Source organism: Panulirus ornatus, chromosome 8 (assembly GCF_036320965.1).
Source record: "Panulirus ornatus isolate Po-2019 chromosome 8, ASM3632096v1, whole genome shotgun sequence".
Lineage (NCBI taxonomy): Eukaryota > Metazoa > Arthropoda > Malacostraca > Decapoda > Palinuridae > Panulirus > Panulirus ornatus.
This window is the reverse complement of record NC_092231.1, coordinates 13,975,315-13,999,644: the sequence shown is the minus strand read 5'-3', so window position 1 is coordinate 13,999,644 and position 24,330 is coordinate 13,975,315. Positions and strand designations below refer to the sequence as shown.

The following is a 24,330-nucleotide window of genomic DNA, read 5'->3' as shown; positions in this document are numbered from 1 at the left end:
CTAGCATCACCATTCAGTTGTAGCTACCACTACACTCTTCACCACACCAACCTAGCCTCACCAGTCACTTGTGGCTACCACTGCACCCCCTCACCACACCACGCTACGAGCCTCACCAGTCTAAAGGAGCCTCCCCTTCACCACGTACTTCCAGAGGTCCATCACAAATCATCAGTGGCTGATTTCCTCATCACGCAACACTTAAGCTCACCATTAACTAGTCACTCATGGTTGAACCGTCCATACGCACTGATTGACCTACAGTCCACAGACACAGTTGCCATCGGAAACGCCTCCCAGATACCGTCAATTAGTCTTTCAAAATATACATCCCTCGATCTCATACCAAAACAATCCAAACCTGGACTGATTCGCTGCTGTTATAGAAGCGTTTGAGCACGAGTGTCCTCCTTGAGGAGATTCAGGTCCCCGGCTTCATGGACCACTTCAGTGGAGGCACTGTAAACCCAAGATCCTACGAGAACTATCACTGACACATAAACTTGCATCCAGACGACACAATTTAGACGCTAATGGGCTTTAAAATCCTGTGCTTAGGATAAGCTCTGTCCTACGGCGGAAGCACGCTTTTAATTGCATCTCCTCGCTGTGTCCTGATGTAGCATGCTTAGCGTCAACGACCGTGTGGGTATCAGAATCTAGTATGGTAATCACTACAAACTTAGCAAAGATTACATCGAGGAAACGTCTCGTCTAAAGACGGTTTAAAGACGCTGTAGCAGACAGGTCGATGTCGCTCCCTGTGAAAAAAAAAAAGAAATTATAAGGCAGTGAAAACTCTCCCTCGGAACATAATTAGAGACTTGGAGATGAGAGTAAAAGCCGCCCTCTCTTAAACTAGACTATTTACACACAAATTAAGTGTCGTCGCCATGATGGAAGTGGAGGAAGAGGCTATCATCCAGGTCATGGCTCATCAAGGTGATTTTCGCAGGATTACGGAACAGTCTATTGTTCCGGTCTGTAACCTTACTGAGATTGACAAGAGGATCTTTTTCTTTATCATATCTATCTATCTATCTATCTATCTATATATATATATATCCCTGGGGATAGGGGAGAAAGAATACTTCCCACGTATTCTCTGCATGTCGTAGAAGGCGACTAAAAGGGGAGGGAGCGGGGGGCTGGAAATCCTCCCCTCTCGTTCATTTTTCAATTTTCCAAAAAGAAGGAACAGTGAAGGGGGCCAGGTGAGGATATTCCCTCAGAGGCACAGTCCTCTGTTCTTAACGCTACCTCGTTAACGCGGAAAATGGTTAATAGTATAATATATATATATATATATATATATATATATATATATATATATATATATATATATATATATATATATATATTGCGAGTGGTCACATTGGTGCGCGTGATCGAGTATATGCATTAACACCATCCAGTTACGCTTATTTACCAATGGTGTCTTAGCTACCTCTTTTCCGTGTATATCAGCTGACTGTTCTACATCTCTTACCTCATTCTTGTATCTTTCCTGACGATTTGATCATTACACGAAAGTCCACTTTCGTGTGGAAATGAGAGCTTTATGCTAGTCAAAAGAGGGAAAGTTTTTCTGGGTCTGATAGGCTCAGTTCTTCTCCTGAATTACTTTAAAACAAGTGTGGCTGAATCGTGGTTGGAAGAGACAGACGTAGAGATAACGTACGCTTTCGTGTGTGTGTGTGTGTGTGTGTCTGGGTGGGTGTGTGTGTCTGTGTGTGTGTGTAAGGGTTCAGAATGATCTATTCAAGTGTTACAATACACGACATGTTTTATGGAGACAATCTGCTTCATCAGGTGTAAGGAAACAATTCATAAAGTTTCAAGTCCCAACATCAGCACAAAGGCTTGTACATCCTGTCATCGCCATGCCAGAGTATACACTGACCTAACCCTTAAAGGGAACTAATAGGGAGCCTTGTGGTTAAGAGGGTTGGAATGCGGTTCTGATTGGCCTGGGCAGCGAGATGCGTGTTTAACTACTCTTCTTATGTCATCTTGTCTTGATAATTCTTCCATAATGATTTGGTTGATGATAGGATGTGGGTTTCCTTAAGCAACACTAACATGCCAGGTCATAACAGGTCGACTGGGCAGGATCCCTTTTTATATGTGATTGACACGTCAGGTCAAAAGTTCAGCTGGGCAGAAACCTTTTACGTCTCATATGTGATACTGTTGCATGATAGTGACAGTGACGAAATGAAATAATCATGTTTTGATCTTAAGTTTTAGAAATTAAATCAGATTCCATTAACTTTACCGTTGGGGAAGAAAACAATAATTTTCTACCTTTCCTGGATGTTGAAATCGTTCGATGTCAAAATGTGATCAAAACCAGAGTTTATAAGATATCAACAAATATATAAGTGTTTATGTCCATTATTATTCAAGCCATCGAATAGATAATAAGACATCACTATTTATATCCATGTACTGAGAGTTTATAGGATTGTAGACCCAGAATTCACAGACAATAAGCCAAGACATATAGAGAAATACAGATAGGAAACCTCAATATCTAATGCACATTTTGAATGAGTGCCATGGCATAGCAACGAAGAGCTATTACACTGTTCCATAAAACAGACAGGAAGATAAGGCCAAGGGCTTAGTTATCCCTATGGTTGCCAGTGCCCTCTGGCTTTGCTTGCATTTTAACATCTAGCAATTTTAACATACGAAGATAGACAACAATTCTTATCTTTTTCAACAGAAAATTTAACAGAATGCATAATTTCTAAAACTTAGGATCGAAACATGATATGTTCACTGGTCATTTTCTCTGTGATCCAGTTATGTCAGATATAGTATGCAAATGTTTCAGCCCTGCTGAACTTCTATGACCTGCCATGTCAAACAGGTATGTAACGGGATCCTACCCAGTTAACCTATTAAGACCTGGTTTTTCAATTTTGCTTAATTAAGTCCACACTGACCTGAGTTTCTCCTAATGTGCTAACGAAAGACCTTGCAGCAGCCCTTTCATTTATTCTGGGGTCATATATACATCTATTATACACAAGAAACTTCAAGAAGACCACTGAAAAATTGTACGATAAATGGAAAATGTACATGAGAATGAGTTAGAGAATATGCCATAGCTTTCAACCTCGTATGTCTTCAAGAAAATACCCAGCCTGATTTTCAGAGCTTAAGTAACATTAATTGTTGTTTCTGGTGTCTTGCCACCTTTTTGAGTTGGATCTGAATGGTTTTGATTTGTCAAAAGTCGTTATTTGAAATGTCATATATCTTTCATGATATATATATCTGACGGCATAGCCAATGTTTAGCTCAAGTTAAGAGACAGATGCAATATGTAAAGTAAAAAGATCTAATTGCATCCTGAAGTTTCTTTTAAGACAGCAGTGAACCAATAACCTACGCTTTTGATATAATGTGACAAGATCGTTGGTGTAACCCCTGTTTTTTCGTAATCTGAGCTTAGGTGTCTCACTGGTATAAGTTTTAAGTACAAAATAGCCGATTCATTAAGTAAGGAAGGACTTTCCTACTGACATAAGAAATCACGAGAATCTATTGCGAAAAACAACGTACAATTGGTTCAAATGGCTGTCTAACCTACAAAGTGTCTTTGAAGATACTTACATTCAACTTGCTCCTGTTACTTCAGTCTGACGAGTGAGTTATATTCTGCATGTTTCAGAGATAACATTATTACACAAACACGCGAAAAAAGTAATTACTTGAAAGTATAATTCTCTTAAAGTAGTTGCTTTGCGAGAACAAAGTTTGCTTTGGTGTCGACTACAGGCAGTGTCTGTCTGATGTAATCAGTGAGTTCAGCAGAACGTACCTGACAAACGTTTGACATTCAGGAACGTTTGTTACATATTGTCCCTTATTACATTCCTTGTACCTGTAACTTGTAACAGCGGAATCATACCATGATAACTAGCCACATAAACATCTAACACTCATGATAAACGCATTATAATTAGAATATCTTACTCAATTTTGAATCCTGCTTGCCTTGGCAGTTCTCGTATAAATCCATCTACATATATCATGAAATATCTTTATGTACAGAAAACATGAATACTGGGAGTCATACGATGACTTTATAGATATACGATAATGGTATTTGTCGGTAAGAATAGAAATTCCATCAGTACTCTTGTTACCATCTTTGCTTGACTGCCAGACGTAGCTTATTGCTTGGCTGCCAGACGTATCCAAAGCCACGAGGTTTCGACTTGCTCACTGTACTTTCGAATCATCAGTTAATGAAGAACTCTGGTACACGAAGCAACATGACTCACTGTACTTTAAAAAATGCTCCTTGGCTGTCCTAATTCGTATACTAACTGAAAACAGGGAGTAAATCTAGGGTAAAATCACTTGTGCCGCCAAGAGTCCTTCGCGAGCTTAAAAACTATTGTTTCAAAATTGCTTTATTTCGTATCAGCTGTGAGACGCTAGTGTTTTTTCCTTAATCGAGTTAGTGATTATCATGGATTTTCCTAAGCATAATGTTTTTGTTGACTGCAGAACTTGAGGACTTGAATGATAATATGAACGTTGAATTCTGGGCAAAATTCTTGTCCATTTGGCGTTTCTTAAGCTCGCTGTCCAGAGGAAAGTACCCACTTCTGGCACCAGCCTCCTCACCCCTCCGCATGCCACATGGTTTATGGCTAATTACATAACCATCTCGTTAAGCTGCTAAAGAATATAAAGGAGGCTTTACTCAATGTGGGGTAAGGGAGTGGCAAACAATGTTGTAGCCCATCATTTTTTTTTTTCATTCTTTTATGTTATAACCTTTCTGCCAATCCTGGAATCTACCTGTGGATCATTGGTACCTTTCCGCCAACCCTGGAATCTACCTGTGGATCATTGGTACCTTTCCGCCAGCCCCTGAATCTACCTGTGGATCATTGGTAGTCTTTGGGTATCTCTTGTAAGTCTCAGCAAATTAAATCCGAAGCGTCTTTTCTAAGAGTAGGCCATCGGTTTACAGGAGATATGCATGAATCCAATGGTTTATTGTCTGGTCCAGAAATATATTTATATCCCAACTTGGTACACAGGAAACACGTTTAGGCTGCTGACTTTTCGTTAGTAGGAGACTGGAAACCATTTATGCTTAAGTTCACAGTCAAAAGCGTCCTCACGAAACAACTCTAATAATGTATTACCCAATGAACTGCATAAAGATGATTCAGTAGCCTACGTCTACAAAAGCATCACAGGCTGTAGAATCACCTTCTTTCGTATAAACGAAATCAAGGAAATCCACCATTCATATTACGACGTGTTGCTCAAGGATCCGAAGGTGATTCCACCGTAATTTATGGTGTGTTCGACAGGTTTCATATTTACGTATTTGACAAACTACATCTGTGTTATCTATGAACCTAACTGCATAAGTTACAAGAAATAGATTACGCCAACTATATAAGTTTTTGCTATATCTCTATATCCCTTTCCTTTTGTCCAGTCTCTTAATGACCCACCATCATTCGTGGTGTTAAGTAGTTGGGGCTTAGACCTATCAACTACCAACGGCATCAAGGCTGTCAACATTAACCTATATCCACCAGCTAAAGATGGTATAAAACCCTCTTCACGGGTCAGATGTTATTTTATGATCATTTACCCTCATAATGTGTGTGGACCATCCAAGTCATTCATCAAGATCGTCAACACCTTGTTTTTAACTGTTCCAGTATGTTAATACACTGGGATATTTTTTAATTCCGTGAAATAAGTTTATTTCTATGTGGTATGACAAACATGTCTTAGAAATAAGGAAAATTGCTGAGAAACTATAAAATGGAAAAATAGTATAGTTAGCCCTATATTAAGAAGAAGAAAACTATATTTTCAAAGAAAATGATATTTTGTTTGGGGGGATAACTATGTAAGATTCACTTAATGCATGGTAACTGTCCTGACATCTCAACAATCAGAATGTTACACATACTTCTTACTGAATTACCAGCCATTCGTATCTACCAATGGTTAATCTCGTATTCAATCTTCACCGTCCTTTTCTTGAGGGGCTCTAGATATTTAATCCTTTTTAAAAAGTGGTCTTACGGAACCACTTTTTTTCATCACGAACTAGTATTCTACCGTTTCGGATATACAGCAAATTTAGGTTAAGTTCAGTTTGTTAAATTAGGCTTGTTTCGGTTGAAATTATTTTTCGATGGCTTTTGATGTCTTTTTGTGATGTTCTTCACCCAAAACCTCGGTGCATCTAGGGTCTCTTACCGTTGGATGAAGGGAGGGACTGTCTCAAAAGGCAGTGATTTGCCGTAGAAATGAGAATTATAATAATGTATAACAAATAAAAACCACCAGAAAAACATAAATTCAACTTCCAAACAGGTTAATGTCCGAAACGGTGATTTTTTTTTACACAAACTACCTCAATAATTCGATTGTGGTTAAGCTGTCACCCACTGTGAAATTCATGGTCATGTTATCACATCCTCAGATATCACATAACTGCATAGGAAAGAAAAATAATAAGCATTCAGTGTTTCCACTAAGAATCTGATACTAAATGACATAAAGATTTTTCTCATCCCGGCTGTACAACTCACACAAGAAACAACAAAACTTCGTTTCACCAAACTGCATTCTCAGTGAAAGTGCCACAACCTTTAGGTCACCATATATATTCCACAAAAGTCCCCATACTAAATTGTTTACATGAAAAGCTTCATGTTATCATACAATTCCTTCATGTTAGCTGCGTGAGCCAGAGGAACGGAGAGGGAACTTATTTTCGTTGTGGAGTACAACCATTTTCAAGCTTACTTTTGATGAGTCAATAAACAAGTGCTAATCATCCGGGTTGTATTCGGGGCCAAGTGCCTCCATAACAGGACGAATATCATTGCAGAACACACACACACACACACACACACACACACACAAGACCATCTGAACGTTAAGACCATAACGAATATAAAACAAGATAGCTTGCGCGACCGAACGTTACAGATGACGTTGTGAGGTCCAGTGTGGTCATGGGTGAGGATTTAGTTAGTATGAAGTACACACAGCAAAAAAAAAAAAAACTGTCGCGCGTTTTTTGTACGAAACAAAATGACGCACCAGACGTGGAATAATGGAAGTCAACATTTTCCTGTGAGATGGTGGTAGCCCCGATGTCCTTGCCTGTGGGTGTCCTCACCTATCTAATGGCAACGATATGTCCTTCCGTATGTAGTACAGTAGATGGGAGACGTAAATTGAGCATGTCAATGTAATATTCTGCACAGTAAGGCATATTGCAGTAATCATCATCTCTTGCAAAGTGTCAAATTCGTGGCGTAAAATGATATACTACATGGTAACTACGACACCCTGCTTCATACCGGAGGTGATTTATCTGTCTGCTGGTTTAGATTAATCAGCAACCTCACGTAATATGTAGTATCACCTGTGTGACTGATAACAGTATGTCACAAACCTGGCACTACATCATAGTATTTAGTAAACCAACATGAAAAGTAATGACTCTTTTCATGGATCTGCATTAGTTAACTTCCCTTTAACAGTGAAAATCAGATTTCTATATAACATGACCATAGACATGTTGTTGGAGGTTAAGAAAGTAATCTTTAACTGTAAATTTTATTATTTCAATACTTGGTATAACCTCCTCCCGTTGCCATTGAGCCTTCGAGGCATGGATGCCACTAACGTCTGCGTTAAGTTCCTCCCAGAAGGGCTTCGTAGATGTTCCCATGCTTGTAAAGCATCATTTACGACTGTAGCACGACATCGATGTTGTCGGTCAGGCAGGCCTTTCTGCATGGCCGCCCATACGTGCTCTATCGGGTTGAGATCAGGCGATTTTGCAGGATGTGGCCACACTGTTATACGTGGATGGCGAGCATACCACGCCTTTATAACCCTGCATGTGTGAACTGGGCTGTTATCTTGGACGAGGTAAAATGGCTCCGGCTCTGGAAGCAGCATAGCCCCCACTTGAAGGTAGCAGGACCTCCTCCAGTATCTCAACGTATCTAGGTCCGGTCAACTGGCCAGGCCCGACGACATCCACCAACTCACCGACACCAGCACCATGGATGGATCCAACCAAATAGTCCTGCACTGACGCGCGCGCCCACTCCTCCTGCTACCCACCACATGTTGTGTCTCGTATCTGGTTATATAAAATGTATCAAATTACATAAGACAGTGCGTCTTAATCATATTAGTGCAACTGTTGCTGCAATATAGATTAAGATAATAACTAAGTAAATAAAAAAATATTAACTAACTTAATATATGATAATTATTTATTATATCACATCGTAAATGGAGATAATTGCTACAGTATTTACATATGCCGTATAAAGTGATCATGATCACTGTTATTCATTGAAAAAATAATGAGTGTGCATAACTCAAATGTAATACTGCAGCACAACAGGACGTTTCAAGCAGCAAACCACTGTGGTGGTCGTGGCACACTGGTTTCAAAGCACTTCCGGAACGGTTGTTCATGTTGGCCTCACCATAAATTGTCATTATAAAATGGAAAATATGTTGTATAGCATAACCTCTGTGTGTGTGTGTGTGTGTGTGTGTGAGACAGACAGACAGAGAAAGAGCTAACCTGGTGTTAGGATGCCGCCAAACATGTTTGTTGTTGCAGGGAGACCATCGCTGCAGAAGTTTTTTCATCACAAAAGATGACGTTCTCCCAAAACTGATGTGGCTTGTCCGCATACTCCAACGCATACTCCACCCTGCTCTCCATGTTTGCCTCACTTAACACAGGTTTTGTTGCTGGTATGCGACCACGTAGCCCCTCAGAGTGATGTCTGTTTCGGACAGTTTGAGGCGTGCACTGCAGACCAAGAGAATCCCGAATGTTGCTAGCGGGCGTGAAGGGGGCGTGAGCAGCAATGACAGCTGCTATGGCCTAGGGAAAGGATGACATATTGCAAATATAACATGTGATGTGGTTGTTGACATACCATCAAGTGGTCCAGTATACCTATATATGCAACATCATTACCTGATCATCTTCCGGGGTTGTGCAACGTGGGCGCCCACGCCCATGCCTGTTGTCTGTGTTGCCCAACTCTGCCTGTCGGCGAATCCATCGTGCTACGGTTGACCGGTGAATACCAAGACGTCTCCCAATTTCAGAGTCGCTGTAGCCCTCATTATGAAGCTGTAGAATAGCTTCACGTGTCGCTTGTGAGGTCTCCATGGTAAAATTAGATATACCACAAAAACAACCCTTCGACATTGGCTCGCAGTGAACTATACCCGCGCTGTTTCATTGTTTCAAAACTATATCGCATGTCTCATTACATTTCCTGCATGGACACGAAATGGCGGTGTAAGATAACCTTTATGGACTGCCACGAACCCAGATGTGCTATAGAATAATACAATATCAATAGTAAAACATATTCTTCCCAAATTACACCTATACAATATGAAGCTATTGTGTTTACCTGGCATCACATTGAGGTATGCTGCAGCTACCACATGCGGGGGTTGCCGCATATAGCTGTGTGTGTCTCACAGCTATATTACACACACCAGTTCAAAAGTAGGGGTTCGTACTGCCTTGTATGATGTAATTTTATTGTTAATATAATGCCGCTCTTGTGGCACGTAACTTACATGGGTCTAGCATAGGACTCTGGAAACCTGTGGCTTCCAGGCACGTATACCAACCCTACCGGCATGGTACAACAGGTTGGTCAGTGATCATTACACACGTCTTCAGACCCCCTCTGCGCGATAGTTTTTTTTTGTTGTGTGTACTACATAACTTTGGTCACATTGTCACACGTTTCAGAAGACGGTCAAAAATATCACCTTCCCCAAACAATTTAAATTACTAACGTAATTCTAGAGTCATGACGTACAAATGACAAAAAAGAAAAAAAATATCTCACATGGTATGAATTAATATCTCCCTACTGTCCTTGACAGAGGACAATTAATTTCTACAATGGACACCCGTGGCTGACATTACCGTATATTGCAATGAAATTTCCTGTAAAATTATCCAATTACGATGGGCTAAGGTGTGTCCTCTTCCAGTGAAATACTATTTGGCTAAATTGTTGAATCAGCCCTACTCCATATTCCATACATAGGCATTCTATTACAGTGGAAGAAAAAAAAGAAATGAAAATGCGTTCAATTCCCACAGCACATTTCCATGGCTGTACTTAACGTGAACAACAAGACGTAATTCTGTCAAATTTCTCTAATCATGATGTCCCAAAATGGGGGTCGAAATGTAAGAGTCACTTTAATGGTACGATATTCCAGAATATTTTAAAATTGGGATCATTTTTCTGATGTGATTATAACGGGAGTGGCATTGCTTCAGACCTTTTATCGGGGTTTAAAGTCAAGAGTCTCAGGGTTGAAATAGCAGAGTCTTTTTTATACATTAGTGTCGTAATTGAGGATTCACCATAACGGAGTCGAGACTCCCAAATACTTGTGAGTCGGGATTGAGTCGTCCCAGGCGTTGCTGTAACGGGAGTCGAGACTCAAGAGTCACTTTATCGGGGTCATATTCTAGGGGTGACCGCATTAATCAACAAATACGAGATGATTTTTTCGCAAAAAAAAAAAAAAAATATCAAATGAATATCATTAAAGTATCCTTCTAAAAGTGATTTAAGTTGCGTATTGCTGAGTGTAGGAGAAGCTATAGTGGGATGATCTAGTACAGGAAGGGCTAATAGCTTTGACAAGATGTGATTTTTATATCTACTGGTGTGTTTCTGAATCTATATAAAGTTTGGTGAGAGATAGCATACCTTTCACATTATATACACGTAGCCACCAGAGCTCATGTTGAGGCCAAGCATTTTTCCTGATTGTTGAAAGTCTATCACTTCATCTTTGACTATAAGTCTATCACTTCATCTTTGACTATAAGTAAGTCTATTACTTCATCTTTGACTATAAGTCTATCACTTCGTCTTTGACTATAAGTCTATCACTTCAGCTTTGACTATAAGTCTATCACTTCATCTTTGACTATAAGTCTATCACTTCATCTTTGACTCTAAATGGGCGTGTGACTTTTGCTCCAAGGTTGTATTGCAGTAAACTTTTAAGTGTTTGCCTTAATTTTCCATTTTTACTCAAATTTGTGAATTATAGTGATTTCCTTTGCTGTTATCTTATTCATCATTATTTTTTACTTCGATCTCCCATGATATCCAGTTATTTGTGTTATGTCATCAGTATAGGAAAATATTGATGCTTTTGATGGTTTGAGTATGTCTCTGGTACATATGGTGAAGAGTGTAGGGAGAGGACGCTCCGCTAAGGCGCTCCGGATTGTAAGTCAAGAGGTATGCCAATCCAAGGACGTGCTTTGTAAAGGTAAATATAAATCATAAAAAAATATGACAAGTGGCAATACTCCTCCGCCTGTTGCCGAATGTCTTCACATCATGAAGTGGCTGTCTCCACCACATACATGTGCAACCTCTGAAAAATATATATATATATATATGTATTTACCATGTTTCTCATGCGATAGCAGAGAAGGCTTAGGGCTGAAGAATTTCAAACATTCAGCGGCGGGAAAAAAAAAAAAAGAGATGAGCCCGCAACTGCGTTACCGGCATCATGCAACGACCGGCTATAAACACCCACAGGACAGACAGTTGTTCGGTTGGAGATAAGTTCGGCGTATGGGATCTCGTCAAGATAATTATCGTACCGTATTTCAGTGTTCTCACCCCAATACCAGGTATGTACACGTAAGCACCATTATCGTAAGAGTGTGTACATCTTTTTTTCTTTGATGTAGAATAGAATACAACAAAATAGGAAAATATTTGCAACTTGAATCATAGGATGTAACCTACTCTTGTCCCTCAAAATAAAGTGTCATGTCTGTGTGCCAGCAACAGCATGATTACACAAAGTTCCATTAGCAGTATGATAGAGAAATGCCTCCATCAGTATGATACTGAGGTACCTTTCATAGCACGATACTGTGGTACCTCTCAGTATGATATTGAGGTACCTCTCATAGTACGATACCTTGATCCCCTCCAACAACGATGCAACTATACATCCTTTTATCATCGTTGTCTGTAACCAGACTTCATGGAGGCGTGTTTAACAAAGAGTCTTTCTCTGCTCCGTCAGATGCCTAAGTACGTTGGGCAAGGCCATTCTTATGAATCATCAGACTCCCTTCTTCCCCAGTCGACTCCATCCGACCAAAGCACACCACAGGAGCCTGAGGGTCATCTCTCTGTCAACAAGAAGGACTTCAGCCGAGGTCATTCTGATCAGTCATCAGACGTCATTCACCACCCTGTTCCCCAGACGACTGTACCTGACCAAGGCACAACACAGGAACCTGTGGCTCACCTCTCTGTTGACATGGGCGATGAAAACCACCTTCCTGACCAGCTAACCTCTGGGTGCTACGCTACCCAAAGGGCAAAGGTTGGTTCACTTATACGCCTTTCAAAAGCAAATATTCGATCATAACAAGTCAGGTACGAGTGAGTTCTTCATTGATCATATTGGTAACTAGAACCCTACTCCGAGTAATGGGTACATGTCTAATAGGAAATAGTAAATGAGAAGATTTGATGGGGGGGAAAAGCTTGCTTCCTCACACACTTATCCTATTACGTTTTCAGTTATATGCAATTCTGAGGCAAAATTGTTATATTTCAAGAACAAACTGGGTGACTGAACGTGATAGAAAGTTTTAGTGACGGTGAAAGGTCGCATATCTTACTTGCTTACGGTGAATCTGGTGGTGACACAGCAGACTGAAGATGACGCGGATGTTAGATATACATTGTACATTAGCCACCAGAAGAAGTCCTCTTCTGTGTAAAGGGACACAGGCTGAGACATGGGTTAATGGAGAGTAAGTGTGCAAACGTGGGTGTTTGTTGAACTATTGACAAGGATGAGGCAAGTGATGGATCCACCTCGGTCTGTTTAGAATCATAGTGACACCGTTTGTGTGATGACTGTGATCAAACATATACGAGTGAGTGATTTAGATTTCCCATTGTGTGATTCGATCGATGTTTATATATATATATATATATCAGTGTAGAACGGGGCTATCTAGAGGATGGATACGTTACTGACGTCGTGGTTCGGAGAGTCTACAGTTGTCATGTAGGATATATGTAAGATTTATCCACATCCAGGTCCCACAGACCTTCTTTCCATGGTTTACCCCAGGCATTGCACATGCTTTGCTCAGTCATTTAAAGCAAGTCGACCCCTGTATACCAAATCGTTCCAATTTACTCTGTCTTGCATGCTTTTGAACCTCCTGCATGATCAGGCCCCGATCGCTCAAAATCTTTTTCACACTACCTTCCCATCTTGTTCCCTCCTCACATATTCTCTCTGTCAGCCTTTCCTCACTCATTCTCTTCGTATGTCCAAACCATTTCAGTACACCCTCTTGGGACTACTATACCTTCACACATTCCCATTTTTGTCCTCCCAGATACCGTTCTATCTTTCTACACGCGCACACACACACACACACACACACAATTACATATATCATATATACATATATATATATATATATATATATATATATATATATATATATATATATATATATATATATATATATATATATATATATAATTTCTTTTTTTCATACATATTCGCCTTATCCCGCGTTAGCGAGGGAGCGTTAACAAATAAGGAGTGAGCCTTAGAGGGTATATCCTCACCGTTCCTTCTTTCGGAAAATAATAAACGGGAGGGGAGGATTTCCAGCCCCCCCGCTCCCTCCCCTTTTAGTCGCCCTCTACGACACGCAGGGAGTACGTGGGAAATATTCTTTCTCCCCTATCCCCAGCCAGGGAAATATATGTATATATGTGTGAGTGTTTAAACTACAGAGGTATATGCTGAGTATATCTGGTGAGTTGTATGAGAGTGGTGATTGAGAGGGTGAAGACATGTACTGAGTGTTAGACTTGGGGAAAACAGTTAGTTTCAGAAGTGGTAGAGAACGTGTGGATCAGGTGTTTGCTTTAAAGAATGTTCGTGAGTAATACTCTGAGGAAGAGGAGGGTTTGTACGTCACATCTATGGATCTGGAGAAACCATATGATACGGTTGATGGATTCGTGCTGACAGCATGGTCAGCAACGCCAACCACTACACCACGGATCTATGTGTGTGTGTGTGTGTGTGTATGTGTGTGTGTTCCAAAGTGTAATGAACAAAAATTTTATACAATTAATTTTGTGAGCTCTCTACTCAAAAAACGTCATCGCTGCCCCTCATGAGAAGAAATTTACCGGAATGCATTCACCTTTTAGTATTAATTTTGTCCGAGTGAATTTTGACGACGAATGTAATATTTGTAGCAAACTTAAATAGGGTATATAAGGGTAAACTGAGGTCGGTGCCTAGCCAGCACGCAGCGGGGCATCTTTGTATCCTCACATCAACACGTTTCAGTGACAAACGCCCTGGGTAAAGGTCACAGGCCAGAGAGAGAGAGAGAAAGAGAGAGAGAGAGAGAGAGAGAGAGAGAGAGAGAGAGAGAGAGAGAGAGAGAGAGAGAGAGAGAGAGAGAGAGTTGACAGAGGCAAGCATAGAGCTTTTACATTGGTGTGGCGCCATCCGTAGCTTCCCACAGGTCCGCTCACCACAGCGCCAGCCCCTGCGATGGTCTTATCTTTATGGGTTTGTCTGACATCCTGCGTGATCATCCCTCTAGCGAAATATCACCTCCTTCTAACTAGTGACTCGTAAGTTATTCGTGACAAATCCTAGCTTCTGAAATATCTTTATAAGCTTATGTTCCACACTTGTTCATAGCGATTTAAGAGAACGCCGAATGAGCAACTTTAACCCGACCCACTCTAAGTCATCAACACCCCGCAAAACACAGCCACACTCTCCATCCTGCAGACTCTACACCCACCCCTCTTCATACCACTACACCCGACACTCACATTATGCTGCCTCCCTGTTCACCATTCATTCCACACTCCACAAACGTTAACACTCTCCACCCTTCAGATTCCACATATCTCTAGTCTCTCTACCCCACCGCTCTCCACTAGCCTCCCCATTCTCCAAACTGCACAACCCTCTACTCTCCATCGTTTACCCTCCACAACCCTCTACGTTCCACATCTTCCACAATCCTCTGCACTCCACATTCCACAGCCCTCAACACTCCCCACCTTCTGCATTCTTCTATCCTCCCTACCTTCCACACTCCACATCCTCTTCATTCCCCAACATCCACACTCCACATCCTCTTCATTCCCCAACTTCCACACTCCACATCCTCTTCACTCCCCAACTTCCACACTCCACATCCTCTTCATTCCCCAACTTCCACACTCCACATCCTCTTCATTCCCCAACTTCCACACTCCACATCCTCTTCATTCCCCAACTTCCACACTCCACATCCTCTTCATTCCCCAACTTCCACACTCCACATCCTCTTCATTCCCCAACTTCCACACTCCACATCCTCTTCATTCCCCAACTTCCACACTCCACATCCTCTTCATTCCCCAACTTCCACACTCCACATCCTCTTCATTCCCCAACTTCCACACTCCACATCCTCTTCATTCCCCAACTTCCACACTCCACATCCTCTTCATTCCCCAACTTCCACACTCCACATCCTCTTCATTCCCCAACTTCCACACTCCACATCCTCTTCATTCCCCAACTTCCACACTCCACATCCTCTTCATTCCCCAACTTCCACACTCCACATCCTCTTCATTCCCCAACTTCCACACTCCACATCCTCTTCATTCCCCAACTTCCACACTCCACATCCTCTTCATTCCCCAACTTCCACACTCCACATCCTCTTCATTCCCCAACTTCCACACTCCACATCCTCTTCATTCCCCAACTTCCACACTCCACATCCTCTTCATTCCCCAACTTCCACACTCCACATCCTCTTCATTCCCCAACTTCCACACTCCACATCCTCTTCATTCCCCAACTTCCACACTCCACATCCTCTTCATTCCCCAACTTCCACACTCCACATCCTCTTCATTCCCCAACTTCCACACTCCACATCCTCTTCATTCCCCAACTTCCACACTCCACATCCTCTTCATTCCCCAACTTCCACACTCCACATCCTCTTCATTCCCCAACTTCCACACTCCACATCCTCTTCATTCCCCAACTTCCACACTCCACATCCTCTTCATTCCCCAACTTCCACACTCCACATCCTCTTCATTCCCCAACTTCCACACTCCACATCCTCTTCATTCCCCAACTTCCACACTCCACATCCTCTTCATTCCCCAACTTCCACACTCCACATCCTCTTCATTCCCCAACTTCCACACTCCACAAACGTTAACACTCTCCACCCTTCAGATTCCACATATCTCTAGTCTCTCTACCCCACCGCTCTCCACTAGCCTCCCCATTCTCCAAACTGCACAACCCTCTACTCTCCATCGTTTACCCTCCACAACCCTCTACGTTCCACATCTTCCACAATCCTCTGCACTCCACATTCCACAGCCCTCAACACTCCCCACCTTCTGCATTCTTCTATCCTCCCTACCTTCCACACTCCACATCCTCTTCATTCCCCAACTTCCACACTCCACATCCTCTTCATTCCCCAACTTCCACACTCCACAAACGTTAACACTCTCCACCCTTCAGATTCCACATATCTCTAGTCTCTCTACCCCACCGCTCTCCACTAGCCTCCCCATTCTCCAAACTGCACAACCCTCTACTCTCCATCGTTTACCCTCCACAACCCTCTACGTTCCACATCTTCCACAATCCTCTGCACTCCACATTCCACAGCCCTCAACACTCCCCACCTTCTGCATTCTTCTATCCTCCCTACCTTCCACACTCCACATCCTCTTCATTCCCCAACTTCCACACTCCACATCCTCTTCATTCCCCAACTTCCACACTCCACATCCTCTTCATTCCCCAACTTCCACACTCCACATCCTCTTCATTCCCCAACTTCCACACTCCACATCCTCTTCATTCCCCAACTTCCACACTCCACATCCTCTTCATTCCCCAACTTCCACACTCCACAAACGTTAACACTCTCCACCCTTCAGATTCCACATATCTCTAGTCTCTCTACCCCACCGCTCTCCACTAGCCTCCCCATTCTCCAAACTGCACAACCCTCTACTCTCCATCGTTTACCCTCCACAACCCTCTACGTTCCACATCTTCCACAATCCTCTGCACTCCACATTCCACAGCCCTCAACACTCCCCACCTTCTGCATTCTTCTATCCTCCCTACCTTCCACACTCCACATCCTCTTCATTCCCCAACTTCCACACTCCACATCCTCTTCATTCCCCAACTTCCACACTCCACATCCTCTTCATTCCCCAACTTCCACACTCCACATCCTCTTCATTCCCCAACTTCCACACTCCACATCCTCTTCATTCCCCAACTTCCACACTCCACATCCTCTTCATTCCCCAACTTCCACACTCCACATCCTCTTCATTCCCCAACTTCCACACTCCACATCCTCTTCATTCCCCAACTTCCACACTCCACATCCTCTTCATTCCCCAACTTCCACACTCCACATCCTCTTCATTCCCCAACTTCCACACTCCACATCCTCTTCATTCCCCAACATCCACACTCCACATCCTCTTCATTCCCCAACTTCCACACTCCACATCCTCTTCATTCCCCAACTTCCACACTCCACATCCTCTTCATTCCCCAACTTCCACACTCCACATCCTCTTCATTCCCCAACTTCCACACTCCACATCCTCTTCATTCCCCAACTTCCACACTCCACAAACGTTAACACTCTCCACCCTTCAGATTCCACATATCTCTAGTCTCTCTACCCCACCGCTCTCCACTAGCCTCCCCATTCTCCAAACTGCACAACCCTCTACTCTCCATCGTTTACCCTCCACAACCCTCTACGTTCCACATCTTCCACAATCCTCTGCACTCCACATTCCACAGCCCTCAACACTCCCCACCTTCTGCATTCTTCTATCCTCCCTACCTTCCACACTCCACATCCTCTTCATTCCCCAACTTCCACACTCCACATCCTCTTCATTCCCCAACTTCCACACTCCACATCCTCTTCATTCCCCAACTTCCACACTCCACATCCTCTTCATTCCCCAACTTCCACACTCCACATCCTCTTCATTCCCCAACTTCCACACTCCACATCCTCTTCATTCCCCAACTTCCACACTCCACATCCTCTTCATTCCCCAACATCCACACTCCACATCCTCTTCATTCCCCAACTTCCACACTCCACATCCTCTTCATTCCCCAACTTCCACACTCCACATCCTCTTCATTCCCCAACTTCCACACTCCACATCCTCTTCATTCCCCAACTTCCACACTCCACATCCTCTTCATTCCCCAACTTCCACACTCCACATCCTCTTCATTCCCCAACTTCCACACTCCACATCCTCTTCATTCCCCAACTTCCACACTCCACATCCTCTTCATTCCCCAACTTCCACACTCCACATCCTCTTCATTCCCCAACTTCCACACTCCACATCCTCTTCATTCCCCAACTTCCACACTCCACATCCTCTTCATTCCCCAACTTCCACACTCCACATCCTCTTCATTCCCCAACTTCCACACTCCACATCCTCTTCATTCCCCAACTTCCACACTCCACATCCTCTTCATTCCCCAACTTCCACACTCCACATCCTCTTCATTCCCCAACTTCCACACTCCACATCCTCTTCATTCCCCAACTTCCACACTCCACATCCTCTTCATTCCCCAACTTCCACACTCCACATCCTCTTCATTCCCCAACTTCCACACTCCACATCCTCTTCATTCCCCAACTTCCACACTCCACATCCTCTTCATTCCCCAACTTCCACACTCCACATCCTCTTCATTCCCCAACTTCCACACTCCACATCCTCTTCATTCCCCAACTCTCATGTGTAATATACTGCAACCAGAAATAATGATAGTAATGATAATGATAATAAGAATCATGATATTGGTTGTAATACTATAACAATTATATCATTAATACAAAATGATAATGATTATCATCATCATCATCATCATCATGATAATAGTAATAATAATGATAATAATGATAATAATAATAATAATGATAATAATAATAATAATAATAATAATGATAATGATAATAATAATGATAATAATAATAATGATAATAATAATAATAATGATAATACTTCTAATAATAACGATAATAATAATAACAATTATGATAATCATAATAACTATCATCATTCTTTTAACGATAACAACGATGCACGCTGACTCCAATTATGTCTTCAGAATTTCTCTATCACCCATAGTTATTGTTTCATCATACTCGCATATCATTACATACAGTATGTAGAAGAAATGTGGCCAAAACGATCATCACCCACTCCATGGAAGAATAATGTCGTCAACTCTCCTCTTGCTGATCCTGAGAAAATATATCTGCCTCCTTTGCACATTAAGCTCGGCTTGATGAAGAACTTCGTCAAAGTTATGGATAAAACTGGTCATGGATTAACATATTTAAGGGAATAGATTCCCCAGAATTAGTGATGCTAAAATCTAAGAGGGGTATTTTCATAGACCAGGCAACTGCTTCGAGATGAGAAGTTCGATGAAGAGCTAAATGAAGTTGAAATAACTGTATGGCTGTCATTAAAGGGAGTTTGCAAAGATTACTGTGATGTAAAAGATCTATTGACTTCATATAAAGCTCTGGGGAGCGATATGAGTCCAAAAAATTCACTTCTTGGACTCGCACTTATACTTTTTCCTGGAAAATCTTGGAGCAGTCAATGATAAGCACGGCGAAAGATTTCACCAGGACATTTTGGACATGGAAAGCGGTGTTGAGGAAAGTGGAGCCCCTCTGTGTTAGCAGATTACTGCTGGACACTAAGGAAGGATGTTCCTGTGGCCAAACATAGCTGAAAATCGTACACTTCTACATTTCATAGGTAAAATGTTCAGTGTAATATACACTTATTTTGAAAAATAATTGCTCTATCACTTCAAAACCATGCATGGTAGAAAAATTCTAAAAACGGACTCGAATTCAACGTAAAAGGTACTATAAGGTCCACCTATCTGAATTCGTGGGACAAAAAGAGTTAGAATGCTATTGACTTGTGTTCGTTTAATATCAGTATTACAGATATTGTCATGACCGTTGTTGCTTTGTCTTATTACATGTTTCAACTAAAATATTATCATTGTTACTTCATCATCATGATCAATGATATCATTAACGTTGTTCTTATTGTGTTGTAAAAGTCATTTGTTGAACACTAGTTCATTGGTTCAACATCTATTCAGTATAGTATCGTTATCTCTTATCTTTACAGATGACTTCTTAATCTATTCTTTTTTTCCAGCCAAGTTCGAGTGTGGGCGGTGCGCCTGTACGATCTCGAAAAGTGTTTGAGGTCGACAAGACTCGTCAAGCCTGCAACATCGTCTCTATGACCATCGCCCTCGTCTTAGCCGTCATGTGGGTGCTCCTGAGGATTGTGTTGCCAAGGCTAAACGAATGGAATAGACATTCATAAAACTGTGAAATCTATGGTCGCTAGTCCCTGGGATCATGGAGTGCTAAGAATCTCCGGGTTTCTGTCTGACTCTTCTGCCAATGAGAGGGAGGGCTTTGGCAGTAGTAGTACCGGCAACTCACACGACCTTTCCCTTTCTATGAGACCTTCCTCTTTTTCTATTCACTATATCAACATTCGTGGTCTCTCCAGTAACCTCTCTTCAGTTGAACACCATCTGTCTAGTGCCTCTCCTAACATCTAACTTCTGTTTGAGACACAGTTGTCTAATAATGTTCTCATTAGTCCCTTTTTCGTATCGAAATATAGCCTCCACTCACGATTCCGGTTTAGAGGTGGTGTTTGTGCTTATTCCAATATCAACAGACGTGTTGCACGCCTCAAGGACCTTGAGTCTCCAAACTTTGATGGTATGTAGCTCAAGGTCTGTCTCCCTTCTGCGCGTACATACTAGCATCTCAACAAAGCTGACTGGAATACTTTACATTAACTCCGCTTTGACGGACCTATAGCTGTCTCTACCGTAGACAGAGCAACTCTTTTTGGCTCCCGTTTCTCCTCTGAGTCTAATCCACCTTAGATGATTCTAACATTCCTTCACCCCCTGATACTCCTCTTACAAATCCAATGACTCTTCCCATAATGTCTTTTTCGGATTGTCCGAAAAGCGCTTCTTTCTCTGGACACAAGAAAGGCATCCATCCCCGTGTACTTAAAGAGTGTGCCTCTGAACGCGCACCTTTGTTTGCTCGTCTCTTCAGTTTCTGTTTAAAAACCAGATATTTTCCTTCTTGGAATCATGCATTGGTACATCCCATCCCCAAGATGGGTGACCTTTCTGACCCCTCTAACTATCGTCTCATTGCTTTGACATCTTCCTCAACTCCCATATCCTTAAACACATCGAAAATCAATCTACTCTCTGATCACCAGTATGGTTTCTGTGAGGCGAAAAATTCAGTGAAAAATTCTGAGAAGTCATGTATAGTTGCCCTTGACATATCTTAGGCTTTTGACAAGGTGTGGCATCGGGGCCTCATCTTTAGGCTTCCCTATTCTGGCTTCCTTCCCTCACTTTGCTTCTTTATATCTAGCTTCCCCTCTGGCCGATCTATCTCTGTGTATTTATGGATCAGCCTCCCCTATTTCTCCATTTACAGCGGTGTTCCTTAAGGTTTTGTCCTGTCCTCTACACTTTTTCTCTTTTTTTTCAATGATTTCCTCTCCGCCACAAATACCACAATGCACTCATTAAGCTGACGATTCAACACTGCATTCATCAACATCCTTCAATTATGCTCCCTCTTTCACTCGATCTGCATCTCGTCTTGCCACAGCTTCCTCTATAAATTCGAAATTCGACAGGATATCTCAGTGGGGTACACAAAATCTTGTCAAGTTTAATGCCTCCAAAACCCAGTTTCGACCCATCTCTCTATCGAAAACTCCTCACAGCTCTCGTCTCTCCTTTGACGGTTCTATAATTCCACCTCTTGACTCAATGAACATACTTGGTATTACAGTAACATCCGCTCTTTCTTGGAAACCCCACTTGACACGAATAGCTAAGTCTGCCGCTAAGAAACTAGGTGTCCAGTATAGATGTCAAAACCTCTTCTCTTCTGAACAGTTGCTCCGTTTATACAATGGATTGATTTGTCCTTGTATTGAGTACTGCATCATCGGTGATACCCATCGTGAGCGTCATGGAAGGATGGTGGCAAGCCAGAAGAGTAGTGTAGTTGTACGTTGCATGATAAGACTTCATAGAGCTGTTCCAGGTGAGGGGAATCTGTTACTTCAGATGTCCCTTTCAAAACGAAACTGTGACTTACTGTAATGTGAGAAAGTGTGAGGGAATCTATGTTGAAGGTGAGTGTGACGGCCTTGCAAAGCATTTCACTCTGACCTGTTCATAATCAAACTCAAATCTTCCTCGTCGGTCCTTGGCGACGATTACTCTAGTCCAGGTTGAGCTGGTACGCTCTCAAGTCTCACATCCTGCAACCCTGTGGCCGGATTACGGGATTTTCTGGTTTAATGATAACGACAATACCAAGATGACCTGATAACCAGATTGAATGAATGATATCTAGCGTGTGGCGTTATCATTTTATGTGCAAATTTACGTCATGTTTAGACAACAAGAACTGTAGTTACTTATTGTACTAATGAAGTATTATTCTTTATTTCTTATCTCCAAGATGTACTACATTATAGACTAAGGAAGCGATAGTGATTATCTAAACCTTGAATTGCTGGGGGCAGCATTTGGCCCAGGGGAGGCAGGGGGTAGGTCGTCTTGCTTTTGATTCATCGTAGGAGTTGGTCTGGATGTGCTGGGAAGATCATCAAAACTCATACTAATCCTACGGGAGCGTCAGATAAGAGGTTCGGGTAAGAGGTTGGCGTACTTGATCATGTTGGTAACTGCATCGGCAAACACTGTCGAGGAAGGAGTATAACAGAGATTTGGACTTTAAGAGAGAATTTTGCTCTATCTTCTTTAAATCCAATTTGATTTCTTAGTATTAGCAATTGAGACAGATTCAATGACGTTGCAGGTAGCATAATCAGAAGAGGGATACAATGTGCCTGGGTTGTTAAGGTTTTACAGGGGTAATCGTTTTCTTGCTAGTATTTAGCGATCGCATTTCTGTCCTCACCCCTGTCGTCTGAATGACTGTGCCAATAGCATCTCTCAGCCACTGTCTTGCCTGTCTGGCCAGTATATACACACATCTGTGTATGCCTTACATTTGCCGGCGTAAACACTCCCTATTTTCTGATAATTTGGCCTACTTTTGATAAGGTCTTACTTGTACTTACTGTTTTGGAAGGTCACGTGAATTTCACTTTTTTTTTGGTACTTGTCTTACATTAGCTTACTTAGGAGAATAGGTCAACACCAAATATTTAGACCTATCATCTTTTTCCACATTATTGTTACTAGATGTATACAATGTCAGGTCGGTGTATTCTTCGGCACGACACTACGAAGACGGAATCTGTGCAGTAGTGATGAGGCGGAGTGCCTCTGTGAAACATGTGCAGCATGTATGGAAATATTACTTGTTAAATAAAATTATCTGAACTCTTGCTGAATTGTGATTTCACCTTCATATATATATATATATATATATATATATATATATATATATATATATATATATATATATATTATCCCTGGGGACAGGGGAGAAAGAATACTTCCCACGTATTCCCTGTGTGTCGTACAAGGCACTTAAAAGGTGAGGGAGGGGGGCTGGATATCCTCCCCCTCTCGTGTCATTTGTAACCATGTGAATTAAGACACCAGCAAAGGAATGAGATGCTGCCAGCTCTCTGTCATCGGATCTGTCATTGTGGTAGCGTTGTCTGGAAATGCTCAAATGAATATACATCTGTTTGTAAAGGGAGATAGATGCCTGTGATGGCTCGTAAGGCGGCTTTGTTATCATGGGCTTCATCTGTCAGCGTGGAATGGAACATACAGCATGAAAGGATAACAAGCAGACCCAAATACTAATCTTGGTGTGCAAGCTCCCACGAGGTGGTTGTACTATACAGGCTGGAGCCCCAGACTTGACGTTCTGCTGATGGAGGTTTTGATATGATTTAAAAAGCCTTTGAATGCTTGCAGACAAACCATGTCACCCTGAATAACCAGTGAAGACAACTCACCCGTTTCTCTTATTGTTTCTGG

General features: G+C 42.0%; 2 protein-coding genes across 3 annotated transcripts in view; one reads left to right on the top strand and one right to left on the bottom strand.

Moving 5' to 3' along the window:
• Positions 1 to 7,680: 7,680 nt before the first annotated feature.
• LOC139749677 (uncharacterized) overlaps positions 7,681 to 24,330 on the bottom strand; it is a 147,142-nt gene continuing 130,492 nt past the window's right edge. Inside the window, exons 3-4 of the mRNA XM_071663843.1 lie at positions 8,627 to 8,935; positions 7,681 to 8,170 (exon numbers count right to left, since the gene is read on the bottom strand). Of these exons, the coding sequence (XP_071519944.1) occupies positions 8,633 to 8,935 (303 nt within the window). The 3' untranslated portion in view covers positions 7,681 to 8,170; positions 8,627 to 8,632. The remainder of the gene's footprint in view (positions 8,171 to 8,626; positions 8,936 to 24,330) is intronic.
• On the top strand, positions 11,638 to 23,723 carry LOC139749836 (uncharacterized). Of its 2 annotated transcripts, none has more exons than XR_011713044.1 (3): positions 11,638 to 11,758; positions 12,223 to 12,468; positions 20,451 to 23,723. XR_011713044.1 is itself a non-coding variant. In XM_071664144.1 (3 exons), the coding sequence occupies exons 2-3, from the start codon at positions 12,163 to 12,165 to the stop codon at positions 20,622 to 20,624; spliced, it is 480 nt and encodes a 159-aa protein (XP_071520245.1). In that variant the 5' UTR covers positions 11,659 to 11,758; the 3' UTR covers positions 20,625 to 23,723. The 2 variants fall into 2 exon arrangements, 1 of the variants encoding a protein (XP_071520245.1); XM_071664144.1 differs by having other exon boundaries at positions 11,659 to 11,758; positions 12,163 to 12,468.